General features: G+C 44.9%; 1 protein-coding gene across 1 annotated transcript; it reads left to right on the forward strand.

Annotated features, from left to right (window-relative positions):
• The first annotated feature begins 1,773 nt into the window (after nt 1-1,773).
• Nucleotides 1,774-10,520, forward strand: LOC122704750 (pregnancy-associated glycoprotein 1-like). Its single transcript, XM_043919692.1, has 9 exons — nt 1,774-1,826; nt 2,926-3,076; nt 4,057-4,174; nt 4,274-4,392; nt 5,582-5,775; nt 6,705-6,818; nt 8,349-8,478; nt 8,566-8,664; nt 10,371-10,520. The coding sequence occupies exons 1-9, from the start codon at nt 1,774-1,776 to the stop codon at nt 10,518-10,520; spliced, it is 1,128 nt and encodes a 375-aa protein (XP_043775627.1).
• The last annotated feature ends 7,335 nt before the right edge of the window (nt 10,521-17,855 follow it).

Genomic DNA, 17,855 nt, shown 5'->3' on the forward strand with positions numbered 1-17,855 from the left:
GTGCTCAGGGCTAGTGCCCTGGGAAGACCCAGAGGGATGGGATGTAGAGGGAGGAGGGAGGGGGGATCGGAATGGGGAAGACATGTGAATTCATGGCTGATTCATGTCAATGTATGGCAAAAACCACTACAATATTGTAAAGTAATTAGCCTCCAACTAATAAAAATAAATGAAAAAAAAAGTGTTCTTCAAGGCCATAGTTCAAAGGGCATGTATGTGTGTCATTTCTCAGTGATGTCATATTTCTCCTGTTGGGATTTAACCACCAAAACAGAATTTAAACAATATGCAAAAATGAGGATTAACACACAGAGCCCCGCCTACATACAGCTGGCAACAGGAGAGGCTCCTGTTGTATTCAAGGGACAGGCCTGGATAGATCTCATGCAGGAATGGGCCCTGGGAGTTCTGGATGAGTCATTAAACAGGGTTGTCTTTACTTTGGCTGCCACAGGTGTTTTGTCTTCTTTGATTGGGAAGACCTTTAAAAAAAAATTTTTTTTTTGGTCTTTGCTTTGGCAGACAGAATTTTTCATGGTATAGACCCTATAGGGGAAATTATATCAGAAATATATCTAGATATCTTCAGCAGGTAAATTTGTTGGTTTACATGTCCCCAATGATCTTTCTTTATAAATAGAAAGGAAACAAACATATTCAGTATGCATTTTTCAGTCTTTTTAAATCAACCAACTTGAATTACATTCCCTTCTGTCCCCACTGCACTCCCAAGTGTAGACTAGAAATAAAAATCTGCGGAGACTGAAGGCTGATTCTTGCATATCATTGTGGAAATTTCATTCCCACTCTTTTTTTGAGAAAAAAAAATTATTTGCTAAGATTAAAATCAGTAGATTGTACATAAATATCCAACCTTCTCATTCTCTTGAACACATGGCCAACTGGCCTGCTTTCCAGCATGGTTGAAGTAGAGGAAAGGCTGCTCCCAGGGGTCAGAGTCCAGCATGGTCACCTAGTCCTATTATCATTTCTCTTGCCTCCTGGGGCCATGAGTTTGTGAGAACTAGACTGCTGGCTCTCTTAAGATAAAGACAGGTTTTGTCTTGATCAACTTTGACTTTGAAGCCTTTAACCCAGAACCCAGAACACAGTTCTTCCTTGTATGTTTGCTGGGTGATATAAAATATCTTGTGGATGCATATGACATTTTTTACAATACTGAAACCCATGCAATGGAAGTACTGCTCTGCCCTAAATCTTTGATGCAGACTGGCATCACAGGTACCCAGATCTCTGCCATTAGACCCACTACCTATGGCCAGTTGTATGTCCCTGGGCTGTCCCTGAAGTCTTCACTTTGCCATTTGACAACTTATCCTCCTAGCAATCTCCTCTCCAATGAAGACAGCAATGCATATCTCATGAAGTGGCTAGGAAGATGACTTGAAACCATGAATGTAGAGTATGGCCCCTACTTACCATTTTCATGATGTTCTTAGCAGATTTTTCTCCAAGGAAGCAAGGTTCTCCTTCTCCTTAGATGTCCATGCAGATCAGTTAGATTCCCCAGCCAAGCTTCAAGGAACATATTACAGTTCAATTCTCTATATTCTCAGAAGCTTCAAAGTCCACTCACCAAGGATACTGATGAAGGTAAAGATGTTATCGAAAGCTTTGTGTTTTTATCAGATCTATTAGTGGCATAAAGGGGAAAACTACGGTAGGTCAGAGCATATATAACTTGGGGCTCCCGGTCACCACTACATGCTATGAACCTGAATTTCCCTGAGTACTTGGAGCCAGGAAAGAAGCATGAAGTGGCTTGTGCTCCTCGGGCTGGTGGTCTTCTCAGAGTGCATAGTCAAGTATGTATGGGGACTGTAAGCTGCATCATCTTCCTTTCTCAGATTTTTCTTTTTACCTGCTTATTCTTCCACCCATCAGATTTATATGGAATGAATATTTCCCTGACAGTCTTGAAATTCAACCCTTACTTATTGATAAGTAGCTTGCTTTAGGAACTGTGGATCCCAAGGGTCTTGGTGTAGATTTGCATGGTTGCACAACTCTTGGGGTCCAGTCATGACTTATTGAAAATGCAACTCCTTACAACTGTTCAGAGCACAGTCTATGCAGATGTAGGTGTGGTCCTGTGGAATGGCACTTTTCTACATTTTATTCAACATGTCCTCTTTGTTCCCTGTCTACTTCAGTGTGTATATGTCTATGTCTGCATTTCTGTATCACTATCATTTACCTCTCCATCTCTATATCACTATCATTTACCTCTCCATCTCTTTGGAAGTCTCTGTGAGTGTATTTATCTCTGTGTTGTTTTCTTTTAGTTTTTCATTTGACTCATCCTTCCTTCTCGAGGCTCTGAAATTCCCTTAGTTTTTCCCCATCTCCTGGATTCTTCTTTCAACTCCCTCTTCTCTTTCAAATTGGAGAAAGATACACTGTTTGATATACAGTTTTATATCTGACAAGCAGTTTGACCACAGCCAACTCAGTAACCTCTTGCATTTCAAATTTCTCCCTTGTAAAAGAGCATGAGTCCCCCTTCTACCTCCTTCCTTGAGGTTCTATGAGAAGGATACAGTGGGATGGCAACAGCAATGCTCATGGCTGTCATTATCGAGACTTTTATATATCAAGTACCTTATATCCATCACTTCACTTATCCCAAAGATATTCTCTTTGGAGGGTTTGTGTTGCTACATTCCACCATTTTACTGAGGGGGAGACTGAGACACCCCATGGTCATATGGCTTATCCCAGATTGCAGAACAGAACCTGTAATCAAACATATGTCTTTGCCATGGTATATGCATAAAATTCCGATAATAATGTGCCTCATAAAAATGATTACAAACACAGGGCAATTACAACGACAGTTTTACCTGAACACTGACAGCTAATTGTAGCTTCGTCTTTGTTTTCTTTGTCAAATGCTCTGTAAAGAATACCTCTAACGAGGGTGAATATCATGAGGAAAACCCGCAGTGAAAAAAACATGCTGAACAATTTCCTGAAGGAACATGCTTACAGCCTGTACCTGACTTCTTCTCCTGGCTCAAATATAACTACTTACCCTCTGAGAAACATCCAGGATGTGAGTATTTTGGGAGGATGGTGCTCCACAGCGCCACCTCGTGCTCTAGCCTAGCACTGCGCCTCATCTGGAGATTGCCAGGTGGGATGTTTCGGTTGGGGTTCCTGCAGGAGGCAGAAACACTGGAAAACAGGGACCCCACCCAGAGGAGAACACACTATCATCCTCAACTGTTGGTCTTTGTGACTGGACCCGGCGATTACCAGGTGGCAGGCAAATATCCATTTCTGTGTCAAAGATGCGTCATTAGCTTGAGGAAGATTGTTCCCTCTGAAATAAGTGAGTCAGTCAGTTACAGATGAAGAGGGAACCGTCACTGATCAATTGGTAGAACCAACGGCAAAGCAATTGTGAATCCCAAGGCAGAGGAATTCAGTTTCCACAGAAACAAGAACCACAGCCGTAAAATGTTACTGAACCCGTATTCCGTGTAAGGCCATAAGTATCTAACACTGTGTTTACTGTTTTTAGATTAGAAGAGGGGCTTATTTTGTCTTCAAAAATGCTCATGCCAGCCTGAGAGATAGGCATATTAGTAAATAGATGTCAAATGAAAGGGTCACCTGTGTGGTGTTGATTAGATGTGGTCTGAGTTTTGAGGGAGTGGCTGAGGTTGATCAAGAAGGACCTCCTGGAGAAGGGAGTGTTAAGGCTGAGTTTTAAAAGACTAAATAGCATCTCAAATGAAGGCACCAGGACTTCCCGGGGTGTCCAGTGATCCTGGAGTTCCACTGGTTATGCCTCTGTGCTTCCAAAGCAGGACGTACCACTTCAACGCCTGGTCATAGAGTCAATATCCTGCATACCATGCAGCACAGGAAAAATATATCAAATGCAGGCACCTCTGTGACCAAAGTCAGTGAGCTGCACGGTGGTTAGAAAGTGATCTCAAGAGATATGTGACATCCAGAGGGAGGCATGTGTGTGGGAATAGAGGGTAGCCAGTTCTGCACTAACCCACTCCCTCCTTTTCCCTGTAGATAATATATGTGGGTAACATCACCATTGGAACACCCCCTCAGAAATTCCAGGTTGTCTTTGACACAGGCTCATCTGACCTGTGGGTGCACTCCGTCTTATGCTCCAGGCGACGCTGTTGTGAGTACAGACAGCCCGTACCTGGCCCATCTTTCCCTTGCCCTGCCACCCTGGTTTGCACCCTTGGCACCTGATGGCACTTATCTCTTGGGTCTGCAGCTTCACAAGGTTTGTTCAGACATCGTGAGTCTTCCACCTTCCGGGCTACCAGAAGGAGATTCGGCATCGTATACGGTCGTGGGAGGATGAATGGAATTGTTGTTCATGACACCGTTCGTGTAAGAGTGTAACAAATGTTGAGTCAGGACTGGCTATGGACTGACCACTGCTTGCAAAACAGATGCAGGACCTTCTGGCAGGACCCTCCTAGCCTAACTCCCATAGATATTGGCCATCTTACCCACAGGATCCTGTCCCTGGGGAGGCAGTGCCTGTGGTGACACAGGAGCACACAGTTTAGCTAACCCAGAGGGTGGCTTGAAATGGGGACTTGCAGCTTCTCTGCCCATGAGCAGTTCAAGGTTCATTTTGCTGGGAGTGAGAAGAGGGGAAAAAAGCACCCACTTTATATTCTCAGACTGTTCCAGGCACTTTCAGGTGATAACTGGTTTAGTCCTGCAACAACCCCACACAGCAGTTACTCTGATTAACTCATGGGACATATGAGGAAACTGAGGTGCAGACAGCAAGGGCCTTGCTGAGGACACACGTGTGGTAAACAGTGGAGCTTGGCTGGCTTTTCAGGACTGAAGTTGCTGTGTGGTGTTTGGGGACAGGATAAAACTGATCTGGGGACCCTCGGGGCAGTCAAGGGCTTCAGGTATCCAGATGGGAAACTGGAGGCCTGAGAAGTTAGGGGGCCTGATAAATGAATTCTCACTTTAGGGTGCCTTTGAGAGTCCAACAAACTTATGGCCTGCCTCCCCCAAAGTACTTGAGTAGTTCCCCCCCCCCCCACCGCCATACACACTCACACAAAGACACACATATCCCAAAAAGTGAATCCCAGGCAGTAATTTCATAGATCCCTGCAAGCAAGATTGTGTTTTTGGCTTCTGTCTTCCTGGACAGATGCAGAATCCACAGTACCTTACAGAGAATGAAGTCCATTCCTGTCATTAGGTCACAGTGATGCCAAGGAGATAGTTGCCTTGCTCTCGGCTCATTTTGTCCACAAGGGGGCACCAATGGGTCCTAGCCTGACTCTTGGTTGCCCCTCCTGTACAGAAGCCACAAGGCCAATTTGACTCACTCAGGTGGTGTTTTTCAGAGGGGCAGATGTTAAAATTCACAGCCTCTCACAAATGGAACCCAAATTCCCCTCCCAGCGTGGTCTAACCGCCTGAGGTCCACCGAACACACAGGCCAGCCTCAATTCTTCTCTGAGGATCAAATGGCAATGCTCCCCAGCCCAGTCCTAGCCCCACTTCACGTATCTGTAAGTGGGATCACTCTTCTCTCCCACAGATTGGGGACTTAGTAAGTACTAACCAGGCATTTGGTCTAAGCATGGAGCATTCCTGGTTTGAGGGAAAGCCTTTTGATGGCGTCTTGGGTTTGAGCTACCCCAACAAATCTCTCACTGGAGGCATCCCCATCTTTGACAACCTGAAGAATCAAGGTGCCATTTCTGAGCCGGTTTTTGCCTTCTACCTGAGCAAGTAAGTCTGAGATGGACAATCCATTTCTCCAAATGATCTGTAATTTGCTTTCTGTTGTAAGAAATTTGTAGAACACTTGATAAATAAGTATCTTGAGAGATAATATAATCCCAGATAACTATGGCCCCAGGGCCCTACCTGGCTTCAACACTGGCTTTTATAAATAATGTTTTATTGGAACATAAGCCTGCTCCTGGGCTCAAGATCAGTAACTTGATCTAGGGGGATGAGTGAGGAGGAAGACTAATGGAAGGCAACAGGAATCAAGTTGGAATGAAAGGCATTAGGATTTGCTTATGAATTTGATAAGGAAGGAGAAGGATGGTGGGTATCTTTCCTTCCTCATTAGCACTTCACTGTGAGCCCAGGACCAGCTACCCAATTTGCAAGAACCAGTGAAAAATGAAAGTGTGGGACAGAAAACAAAAGTGTGGGACCCCTTTTTCATGAAATATTAGCCATTTCAAGACAGGGAGAGCAGAGGTGGGGTCCCTTCTGAGTGTGGGGCCCTTTGGACAATAGAGGTCACAGGCCAGTGGCGCCAACTCTGGGTGACCTGATCCTACACCCTTAGCACTCCCAGGCCTTGATTTTCCTGAAAAATGACAAAGTGGACAGGGGAAAGCAAAATTGCTTTAATACCCTGTCCTCTGAGGGTGTCTGAGCACTCAGATCACAGGAGGTCCAGGGCATCTTCAGAAGATATAGTGGGTGGAGCCCAGCCAGGTGACTCAGCTTTCACCCTTCTCTATGCCACTCATTAGCCAGTACCTGATCTCAGTCTGGTTCTCAATTGCTCTGAGACTCGATTTCTGCATCTGTTGATGAGAACCTTATTAGGGCCTTGATGGGTGGAGAAGCAAAGCTCTCAGACAGTGCTGTTTTTACCGACTTCCAAGGATCCCCCCACTGTCTTCTCTCTACAGAAGCAAGCCGGAGGGCAGTGTGGTGCTGTTTGGTGGGGTGGATAAATCCTACTACCAGGGAGCACTCAACTGGGTACCAGTGACCCAAGCGGGCTACTGGCATGTCCACATGGACCGGTAAGCCTCTCCCTCTGAGGGTCAGCCCAAAAAATGCTCCCACTACTGTACCTGGACACAGGCAGACACACAGAAATGCATTCTCAGACAAATAGACACAGAAACATATACACCACCCACAATGACACAGATAGACCCACAGACACATGGAAACACAGAAGCAGACACATATAAACATACACAGAGACACATATAAACATGCAAAACTTGCATAACTAATCAGAGACACAGAAGCACACACAGAGACACATACAAACACACAAGCACATAGATACACAAAAAGCCCATGGGTTCATAATCCCCAGGCCTCCTGACCAGGGCTCTGACCATGGTCCTCACAGGGTCCAGAGAGGTCTGTGCAGCTGGGAGAGCCTTGCACCTGCTACCCTGTGAGGTGGGGAGCATGGTCAGAGGACTCTGCAGTGTGGTGAGCAGGATCAGGGAGGATTTCACCAGCCTGGACAGAGAGATAAGATAACCAACTGTCCAGGGCTACCTGGGACCAAGGAAGTTCTCAGTACAGATAAATGTCAATTTAAAAACAGGGCAAGTCCTGAGCAAATGGGGACAATAGGTCTCCTTATGAGAAGCTACCCAGCAGTGGAGAGAGGTTGGCTGCAGTCTTAAGACGTGAAAGCAACTAATGAAAAAGACACCCCACATCCCTGGGCACAGAGTGGGGCAGGGGCTAAAACTGAGAGAATCAGAAAGGCGGGATCCAGGAGTGACCTGAGGACAAGAGGCAATAACTGAAAGGATTCTGTGTGATACCCTCAGACAAAAGCTGACCTGTCCTTTGGAGTTTCCGTGGGCTAGTCATGTATTACCTGGCCAGGGTCTCAGGGTCTGAGCTGGTTGTAGGAGCAGTGCTGGGAGACACCCTCTTCCAGAGGAGCCTCTGTCTCCCCCTTCCTTCTATGAGAATCTGCTGCCCTTGCAAATCTCCATCTTCACTCTGTGTTTGACCCATTATTTGTTCCCCACCAGATACAGCTCTCTGGATGTTTCTCATTATTTTCACAGTCTTCATTCACTCATTGAACAGACACACATTGGGCATCCACTGTGTGCCAGGCACTTTAGGGAAGCAATGAGAATAAAACTCGCCCTCACATCTAAGAAGGCAGATGCACAGAAATGACACACACACTTAGTGAATTGACTTTGGTACATGCTAGACGTGAGGAAGGGTCTACAGAGAGTGACCAAGAGAGGAGACTGATAAACACCGGGGGAAAGTCTTCCTTGAAAGCAATACAATTAAGCTGGAATCTGGAAGATGAGAAGAAATTTCCTAGTCAAAGGGGAGGGGACTCTTCTAGGAAGGAAAAGCAGCTTGTGTCAAGCTACAAAAGATCCTGGTGTATTCACGTACTGAATTCAAGGATGTGAAGGGAGGTGCCGTGTCGAGAGCAGATGAAGAGGGTCAGGGCAAGAGACACAGGGCTGTTTAGGAGACAGTCAGGAAGGGGGCAGCTCTGGGGAGACTCAGAGTGACCTTGATGCTCACTTTGTTCCACTGTCTCTCAGCGTCTCCATTAACAGCCGGGTTGTTGCTTGTAATGGCGGCTGTGAGGCCTTTGTGGACACTGGGACATCACTGATCCTTGGCCCAGGAAGACTGATCGATAACATCCTGAGGCTCATCGGCGTCACCGAGGTGAATGGTCATGCCCCAGGGTCACTCCCAATCTCCACACACATCAAGGATCTCCAGGGCCAACTTCTCTCCCTCTCTCTCTAATAGCGCTGTGTGTCATGTGCTACGGTCAACACCCTGCCCTCTGTTGACTTCACCATCAACGGCATCAACTACCCAGTGCCAGCTCAAGCCTACACCATCAAGGTGAGGGGGCAATACTGAGGGTTGGTTCTCAAACTGGAGCTTGCAGGAACCCTTGGGCTGCTGCTGGGAGGAGGGCGCCCTCTGCAGGCCATGTCACACCATTGCAGATGCTCTGAGCCTTGTGGCTGGGCCAGTGCTTCCCAAAGAACCAACTACTTGAGAGTAAAGGGCCGTCTGGGACACTGATCATCCTGAAATAAATATGGAGACGCCACACCATGCTGGCATGGTGGGAGTCACAAGGCGAGGGGAACACTGAGGCCCTCAGTCCTCAGAGAGCTTCAGTTCAATCTGAACCCTTAGGTGCATGAACATGAAAGTCAGTGCTAGCAGTCCCTGAAATAGCCCATGTTACAAGGTGAATGGCTGGGGACAATCCCAGTGTGATGTCCCATCATAAATTAACAGTCTCCCTTCCCTTCTCAAAGTTTTCCTGCTTTGGATGATAAATTACATGGTCACCCTAGATCTCGGCTACTTCTTCCCCTTGCTCTGACCAGGTGCTCCCTTTGTGAATTGGGTACCCAACCTCTACTCGGATTGGGGATGTTGGATACTAAGGTGAATAAAGGGCACACAGTGACTGCTCACCCCGGCACAGGGTGGAGGCTTCATGTCAGCTCCCTGTGGGAGTACATAGCAGGCTGATGGGCTCAAAGAAGGCTTTGAGAAAGGGAGGGAATTTCAGGAATTCTAAAACCACAAACTCATGGAGCCATATGGAGGGTTGCTTGGTTCTAGGCAACACTGCACTGGATTCCATGCAAATGGCATCCCAAGGTGCTCTACACTGGGGCACTGGGGACTTACTAGGGGTGATGAGGGATACGGACTGACTGGTGGGAACGGGGAACCAGAGTACGTTACCCAGCAAATCCTGGAGTGGCCAAAGAGGGTGAGTGTGGGCCGAAGGAGGCTTCCCAGAGTTGCTGAGTTAAGTTTTCAAGAACTTGTTGTGGGCACCGCTGTATTTAAGATGGATAACCAACAATGAGCTACTGTGTAGCACAGGGAACTCCACTCAGTTATATGACAACCTGGATGGGAGGGGTATCTTTGGGACCAGGATACGTAGCTACATACAATTGAGTCTGTTTAGTGTCCACCTGAAACCCAGAATATTGTTAATCAGCTATAATCCAATAAAAAATAGTTTTTTAATACAGAGGGATTGTGGGGATTCTGGGGATGCCAAAGGAAGACCTGCATTCTTGGTAGAGAAAACAAGGAGAAGGAGTTAGAAGGAAAGAAACAGGGAGTGAGGAGAACCAGGGGACACTCTTGTTCTTTTCTCAAAATTGTATTGAAGTGTGGCTGATCTTCAGTGTCACTTCAAGTTCGGCTGCACAGCAATGTGACTCATTTATACACATAAAAAATATATATTTTTCCTCTTATTCTTTTTCATGTGGTTTATCACTGCATATTGAATATAGTTCCTTATTCTCTACAATAGGAATTTGTTGTTTATCATTCCACTGTTTCCTGAACTCCCAGTCCTCCACTCACCACACCCTTCCTCATGGCAGCCACATGTGTGGGCCCTTTTTGGTTTTGGATGAACTCTCACATCCCCTGCTGCTCATAAAACCATTTGATACTTACCAAAAGAGGGAAATAAAACCAAGAACGGTGCTGGTCTGGATAATGGGGGGAATCACATGTAAGGGCTCAGTCTGACTGGTGTGTGTCTCTGACTCCCCCAGGATTCTAGTGGCAACTGCTATATCGGCATTAGAGAGAACCCAGTGAATAGATCTACAGAGAACTGGATCCTGGGTGACGTCTTCCTGAGGCAATATTTCTCGGTCTTTGATCGAGGAAATGACAGGATTGGCCTGGCACAGGCAGTGTAACCTCTTGGAGTGATTCAGGAATCAGTAAGACCACTCCTAACACACACTCACTCACACTTAGGGCACTCCTGCCCAGGATGCTGATAAACTGTATTTTGTGGTCTGCACACCCTATTCTCAATAAAGTATAAAGGGTTTCACTCGTAACGATGCTGAAATAAATGGGTGCCTCTGTTAGTGTCTGGGAGGGAACGATCTAGAACCAAATCTGAATCATTATTGAGAGGAGCCCAACTCCAACTGGCTTCAAGGAAAAGGGAGACTCATTGAAATGATTCTGGAAATCCAGGACACAAAAATCAGAGCAAATAAAAAGATTTCAGTGACTGAACCCAAGAAATCAGAAGTCATCAGTTCTCTCTTTCTCACCCTCCCTCTTTCCCTTTGCTCTTCTTTGTGGGTCTTAGCCTGACAGCTTTTTTCCACAAGGCTTCTACACCTAGTGAAGGAGTCCAAGCTACCTGCCCTAGGGTTTTATATCCCCAAGGCATCACCTAGTAAGGAAAGAAGCTCGGAGATATCAGTGTTCAATGGTGTTCTTTGAATGACCCACCTCAAATCACCTGTACAGTCCCAGATCAGCCATCCTTGCAGGGCCATGGGGTCCTATGACTGGGTTTACATGGTCATTGGCCCTGACCCAGCAGCACACATGATTGTCAGGTTGCTCCAGAACTACATCATTGAACCTGGGGAGAGGCAGCCCCAAGGATACCAGCTGGGGGATGGTCTAGGCCATGAACGTGTTCATGATGACCCACCAACTCCACCACCTCCTCATTCAGAGGAATTCTAAGGGGTAATGAAATAGTCTCTCTTCATCCCATCTCAGATGATCTTATCACTGGGCTTCTCCTCCAGGGGAGTTTGGGTGAGGTAGTTCATGCAGAGCTGGTTCCCTCTTGTTCCCACACCACAGTCACCAGCTCTCTGCCACATACACCTGCTCTGTTCTTTCCAGTCCTACTGATAAGTGATGGCCCCAGTGGATCCCTGAGCCATCCCCCTCCTCCAGGGCCCAGAATGCCCCTTCCTTGGCCTCCAGTGCTGCTGGGGAGAATGCAACACATGTATCGGGGGACCCAGGGTACACAGAGCCTTCAGTATTTCTGAGCTTCCTCCAGGGGTGGAGCTACAAACTCTTTGAGTGGAGCTGCCACCGTTAGCCACTTTTGCAGGGGAAGCATCCGTTCTTTCCACCTGGAAGCCCTCAGTAGATGCCTCAACTGAGACAGGAGGGGTCAGAAGTTGATTTCCTTTCAGATTGACCGGTTTGATCTCCTTGTTGTGTAAGGGATTCTCAAGAATCTTCTGAAGCACCAGAGTTCAAAAGCTCAGTTTTTTGCCATTCACCCTTTCTTACGGTCCAGATAGCACATCTACACATGATTACTGGAAAAATCATAGTTCTGACACTTCAGACCACTGTAGCAAAGTGATTCTCTGCTTTTTAATACACCGCCCAATTTTTCATAGCCTTTTTTCCTTCCAAGAGTCAAGTGTGTTTTAATTTTGTGGTTGCAGTCAAGGTCCATAGTGATTTTGGGGCCCATAAAAATATTCTGCCACTGTTTCCACTTTTCCCTCATCATATGCCTTGAAGTGGTGGGATTCGATGCCATGAATGTTGAGTATTTTTTTTCTGAATAGCTTTTTGAATTTTGAGTTTTAAATCAATTTTTGCATCTCCTCTCCTCATCAAGAGGCTCTTTCGTTCTTTGCTTTCTTCCATTAGGGAGGTGTCATCTTCATATCTGTGGATGTTGATACTTCTCCCAGCAATCTTGATTCCAGCTTGGGATTTATGTAGTCCAGCATATAGAATGAGGTATCCTACATAGAAATTAAATAACAAGAGTGGCAATGTACACCTTGTCACACTCCATTCCCAATTTTAAATCTTTCAGTTGTTCCATGTCTGATTCTAACTGCCACTTTTTGACCTACATGCAGACTTTTCAGGAGACAGGTAAGGTGATCTGGTACTCTCATTTCCTTAAGAATTTTCCATAGTTTGTTGTCGTCCACACAATGAAAGACTTCAGCATAGTCAGTGAAGCAGACAGAAATGTTTTTCTGGGATTCCCTTGCTTTCTCTATGATCCAATGAGTGTTGGCAATTTGATCTCTGGTTCCTCAAACCAGTTTGTACATCTGGAAGTTCTCAGTTCATGTACTGTTGAGACTTAGCTTGAAGGATTTCGAGCTTTACCTTGCTAGCAAGTGAGATGAGCGCAATTGCATGATGTGTTGAACATTCTTTGAAATTGCCTTTCTTTTGGATTGGTTGAAAACTGACCTATTCCTGCACTGTGACCACTGCTGAGTTTTCCAAATTGCTGATATATTGAATGCAGTCATTTTATAGCCTCATTCCTTGGGATGTTTTAAACAGCTCAGCTGGAATTCCATCACCTCCACTAGCTTTGTTTGTAGTGATGCTTCCTAAGGCCCACTTGAATTCATACTCCAGTATATCTGGCTTTACAAGAGTGACCCAAACATCATCCCTATCCCGAATTTAAGACCATTTTGTACAGTTCATCTCGGCATTCTTGCCACCTCCTCTTAATCTCATCTGCTTCTGGTAGGTCTTTGACTTTGCTGTCCTTTATTGTCCCCATCTTTGCATGAAGGGTTCCTCTGGTAGCTCCAATTTTCCTGAAGAGTTCTATACTCTTTACAATTCTATTATTTTCCTCTAATTCTTGCACTGTTCACTTACGAAGACTTTCTTATCTCTCCTTACTTTTCTCTGTGGGTCTGCATTCCATTGGGTATATCTTTTCCTTTCTCTCTTGCCTTTAACTTCTCTTATTTTCTCAGCTGTTTTTAAGACCTCCTCAGGCAACCATTTTTCCTTCTCATGTTTGTTTTTCTTGGGGATGCTTTTGCTGACCACCTCCCATACAATGTTACAAACTTCCGTCCATAGTTCTGCAGGCTACCCGCCCTAATCCCTTGAATCTCTTTTTATTCTCCACTATATAATCATAAGGGATTTGGTTCAGGTCATAGCTGAGTGTTCTAGTGGTTTTCCTTACTTTCTTCAATTTAAGCCTGAATTTTGCTTGCTTCTGCCTAAGCATTGGTGCCAGATCACCACCCACCACTCCCAGTGGGTGTGGAGCAAAAACACACAGATTGAGGTCTGTTGCGCTGGGTTTTTGCTTGGCAATTCACGTGTATAGGTTTGTGAACTTGATCAAGTCCCTTAACCTCAGTTGTCTCATCTGGAAAATGGGCACCATGATGATAATTCCACCTTCTAGATTGCATGTGTGCCTGCTGAGAACAAGTGGTACTGAGAGGGCTTTCTGGGTTCCTGAGTCTGGAACAAATATGAATTATCCTCCCACTCGGGGAGAAGGGAATCTTCTGTTTAGAGGTTATGGCTGCCATGCCCAAGGCTAAATATTGATTCAAGCTGAATGACCTCTATTTCTGAACCACGACACAGAACTCTGACTGAGCCAATGCTTCTGTTTTCTGGGCTCCACAAGAGCTAATGATTACTAGCTCAGATTACTCCCTTCCCAGCCTTACCTGTCAGCCTTTCCTTGCCAACTAATTCTAGCCTGAAATTGCACTACACAGAGAGTTGTAAGGCTTTTGGTCTCATCACTTTCCCACATCTCCAGTATAGCAACAAGTAGCTGTTATGGCTACTTGTCATAGCAACAACTATGGCAACCTGTACAGTCCAATCTCAGCCTGTTAAATGAAACTGTCCCCATTTGGCCCCTCATGTTGAAATCACCTATAGTTGCCATAGAAACCTTCCTATGCTTGCTGTTTAACGACGAAATAGATGTGGACCTCATCTAGTATTCTTTCCCATGCGTGATTCCAACCATGTAGTGAAGTAACCAGACATTGAGTCATCTAACTTCCCACAGGAATTGACAAATGCAAAACACCCATCGTGCTTTTCTTGCTTGCGCCAAAACACCATTGAAGTGATCTGCTGCAACAAAGGGATAAGTTGGCATGTACACTCCAGAAGGGGCTCTTTTTCTGGATTCGTTTTCCACTTAGTGCAGAATATTTACCACATGCCTTGCCCTCCAGCAGCTGCTCAGCTGGTTTTTGCAGACCCAGCCCACTCCAATTTCCTTCCACATACCTCAGTAAAATCTAGAGCACAAACTCAGTCAAAGCTCTCACTCCTGCACAAAACAGTTCTTTGCTTTTTTAGAAAACAATGTTTGGTAACACATTCAATATCTTGTGCTCCTTGCCTTGGATTCAAGGAACTGCACCAGAGAATGGGAAGCCTAGCTTCCATCGAAATCTTTCTCCACTCCCTCCAAGGCCAGAGGCTTCACTGGACCCTCTGTTCTCATTGGTATTATTCAGTTGCTAAGTCATATCTGACTCTTTGTGATTACATGTATGGCAACAGAACAGACTTCCCTGTCTTTCACTATTTTGTGTAGTTTCCTCAAACTCATGTCCATTGAGTCGGTGATGCCATCTCACCATCTCATCCCTTTGATCCCTCTCCTTATGCCTACAATCTTTTCCAGCATCAGAGTCCCTTCCAATGAGCTGGCTATTCACATCAGATGGTGGAAGTTTTGGAGCTTCTTCTTCCGCATCAGTCCTTCCACTGAATATTGCTCTACCACTTCCAAAACAAAACTCATGTTTCCAATCATCTAACAAAATTGAGGATTGATAAAGTTTAATAGAACAGGGATCTTGTCCTCTGGGAAATACCACCATTGCCGCCCTGCCTTTCTCTTACCATTCTCTCCACCTGGCATACCTGGCATAGAGTTGCTTCCCTACAGCTTCTCCAGCTTGAAACGGCCTGCCAAGCCATCATTGTCAGCTATCCAGGAATTGTTCCTTCCTCATTCCCCAAATACTTCTGCCTGCTCCCTGATTGCCTTTTGTACATCAGTTCAGTTCAGTCTCTCAGTCATGACCAATTCTCTGCTATATCATGGGGTGCAGCATGGTAGAGCTCCCTGTCCATCACCAACTCCCACAGCTTGCTCAAACTCATGTTCATCAATTTTGGTGATGCCACCCAACAATTTTTTCTTCTGTCTTCCCCTTTGCCTCCTGCCTTTAATCTTTCCCAGCATCAGGATCTTTTATAAAGAGTCAGTTCTTCCTATCAGGTGGCCAAAGTATTGGAGGTTCAGCTTCATTATTGGTCATTCCAAAGAATATTCAGGACTGATTTTCTTTAGGATGGACTGGTTGGATTTCCTTGCAGTTCAAGGGACTCACAGGAGTCTTATCCAACACCACATTTCAAAAGCATCCGTTCTTTGGTACTCAACTTCCTTTCTGGTCCAACTCTCACATCCACCCACGGCTTCTGGAAAAAGCCATAGCTTTGACTATAAAGAAGTTTACTCGTAAAGGAATGTCTTTGCTTTATTGTATGCTGTCAAGGTTTTTCATAGTTTTATTTTCCTCTAGGAGCAAGTGTCTTTTTTTTTCATAGCTGCAGTTATTTTCTGCAGTGATTTTGGATCTCAGGAAAATAAATTCTGTCACTGCTTTCATTGTTCCTGCATGTATGTGCCATGAAGTAATGGAACTAGATGCAATTATCCTTGTTTTTTTGATCTCTATGTACCACATCAAAGCCATCCACAAGAAAATGAAATGCATAAAGGCAAAATGGTTGTCTGAGGAGACCTCACAAATAATTTAAGAAAGAAGAGAAGCAAAAGTCAAAAGAGAAAAGAAAGACATAACCTGTGAATGTAGATTTCCACAGAATAGCAAGAAGAGATTTAAGAAAAGCCTTTCTAAGTGATCAGTGCAAAGAAATAGAGTAAAACAATAGAATTCAAAAGATCAGAGATCAGCTAAAAAAATTAGAGGTAGGGAAGGAACATTTCATGCAATATGGGCACAATGAAAGCCAGAAATGACATGGATCTAACAGAAGCAGAATATATTAAAAAGAGGTTGAAAGCATATATAGAACTATAGAAAAAATATATTAATGACCCAGATAACCACGATGGTGTGATCACTCACCTAGGCCTAGACATCCTGAAATGTGAAGTCATGGGGGCCTTTAGAAGCATAACTACGAGCAAAGCTAGTGGAGGTGAAGGAATTGTAGTTGAACTATTTGAAATCCTAAGAGATCATGCTGTGAAAGTGCTGCACTCAATATGCCAGCTAATTTGGAAAACTCAGCAGTGGCCACAGGAATGGAAAGGTTGTTTGATTGTAATCCCAAAGAAAGGCGATTTCAAAGAATGTTCAACTACCACACAGTTGCACTCATCTCACATGCTACCAAAGTAATTTCTCCAAGCAAGTCTTCAACAGTACATGAACTATGAAATTCTATATGTTCAAACTGGATTTAGAAAAGGCAGATGAGCCAGGGATCAAATTGCCAACATCCACTGGATCATAAAAAAAGCAAGAGATCCAGAAATACAGCTACTTCTGCTTTATTGACCATGCAAAAGCCTTTGATTGTGGATCACAACAAACCGTGGAAAACTTACAGAGAATGGAATACCAGGCCATCTTACCTGCCTTCTGAGAAATCTGTAACAGGTCAAGAAGCAACAGTTAGAACTGAACATGGAACAACAGATTGGTTCCAAATCGGGAAAGGAGTACGTAGGTTGTATATTGTTGAGAAAGTCAATTCCTAGGCAGATTGATAAGAAGTCCAGGGGTCCCCAAGGAGAGAGGGGTCTGAAATTCTCAAGAAGGAAGAAAGGACAAAGTTTTTTTGCCCCTCTACATTCCTTAGGATTATATAACCATTATGTATCCTGCTTGAGGACAGTCTCTGGGAAAAAACCTTCTGGCTAATCCTTTTATCTTAAGGTGTAAATTATGGGAGTAGGTCTACTGAGGTCTTTCCAACTTCCAGAAAATATTTTGATTCACTGTAATAACGAACTAGAGAGTATATAACTCCATGGATAACACTAGCAGGGGGGTATTCTTTCTGACCCCTTCTGATGCCTATTTCTGTAGCTTTCTCAATCTCCTTTATACTTTAATAAACTTTATTCACAAAATCTCTGAGCGATCAAGCCTTATCTCAGGCCCAGGATTGAATTCTTCTCCTCTGGAGGCCAAGAATCCTGGCATCTCTGCATGGTTCTGCAACAACCTTTCATCTTGGGGGGATTCTTCAGGACAAGGTAAGGATGCTTGCAGCTCTAGTTCCTTGTTCTCCTAGCGAACATGTTTTCTGCTCTCCTTTACTAACTCTATGCTGTGCTTGTGTGAATGAATGACATGCCCTGCACAAAGCACGTGTGGATCCCTGCTCTGTGGTTCTGTGGTGACCTCACACGGCTTATGGCAGATACCTGTTGGGGGTTTATA

This window comes from Cervus elaphus, chromosome 2, assembly GCF_910594005.1.
Source record: "Cervus elaphus chromosome 2, mCerEla1.1, whole genome shotgun sequence".
NCBI lineage: Eukaryota > Metazoa > Chordata > Mammalia > Artiodactyla > Cervidae > Cervus > Cervus elaphus.

Coding starts and splice junctions, on each gene's coding strand:
- LOC122704750 (XM_043919692.1), top strand. CDS start 1,774: ATGAAGTGGCTTGTGCTCCTCGGGCTGGTGGTCTTCTCAGAGTGCATA. Junction 4,393..5,581: donor TTGTTCATGACACCGTTCGT/GTAAGAGTGTAA, acceptor TCTCTCCCACAG/ATTGGGGACTTAGTAAGTAC. Junction 6,819..8,348: donor TGGCATGTCCACATGGACCG/GTAAGCCTCTCC, acceptor ACTGTCTCTCAG/CGTCTCCATTAACAGCCGGG.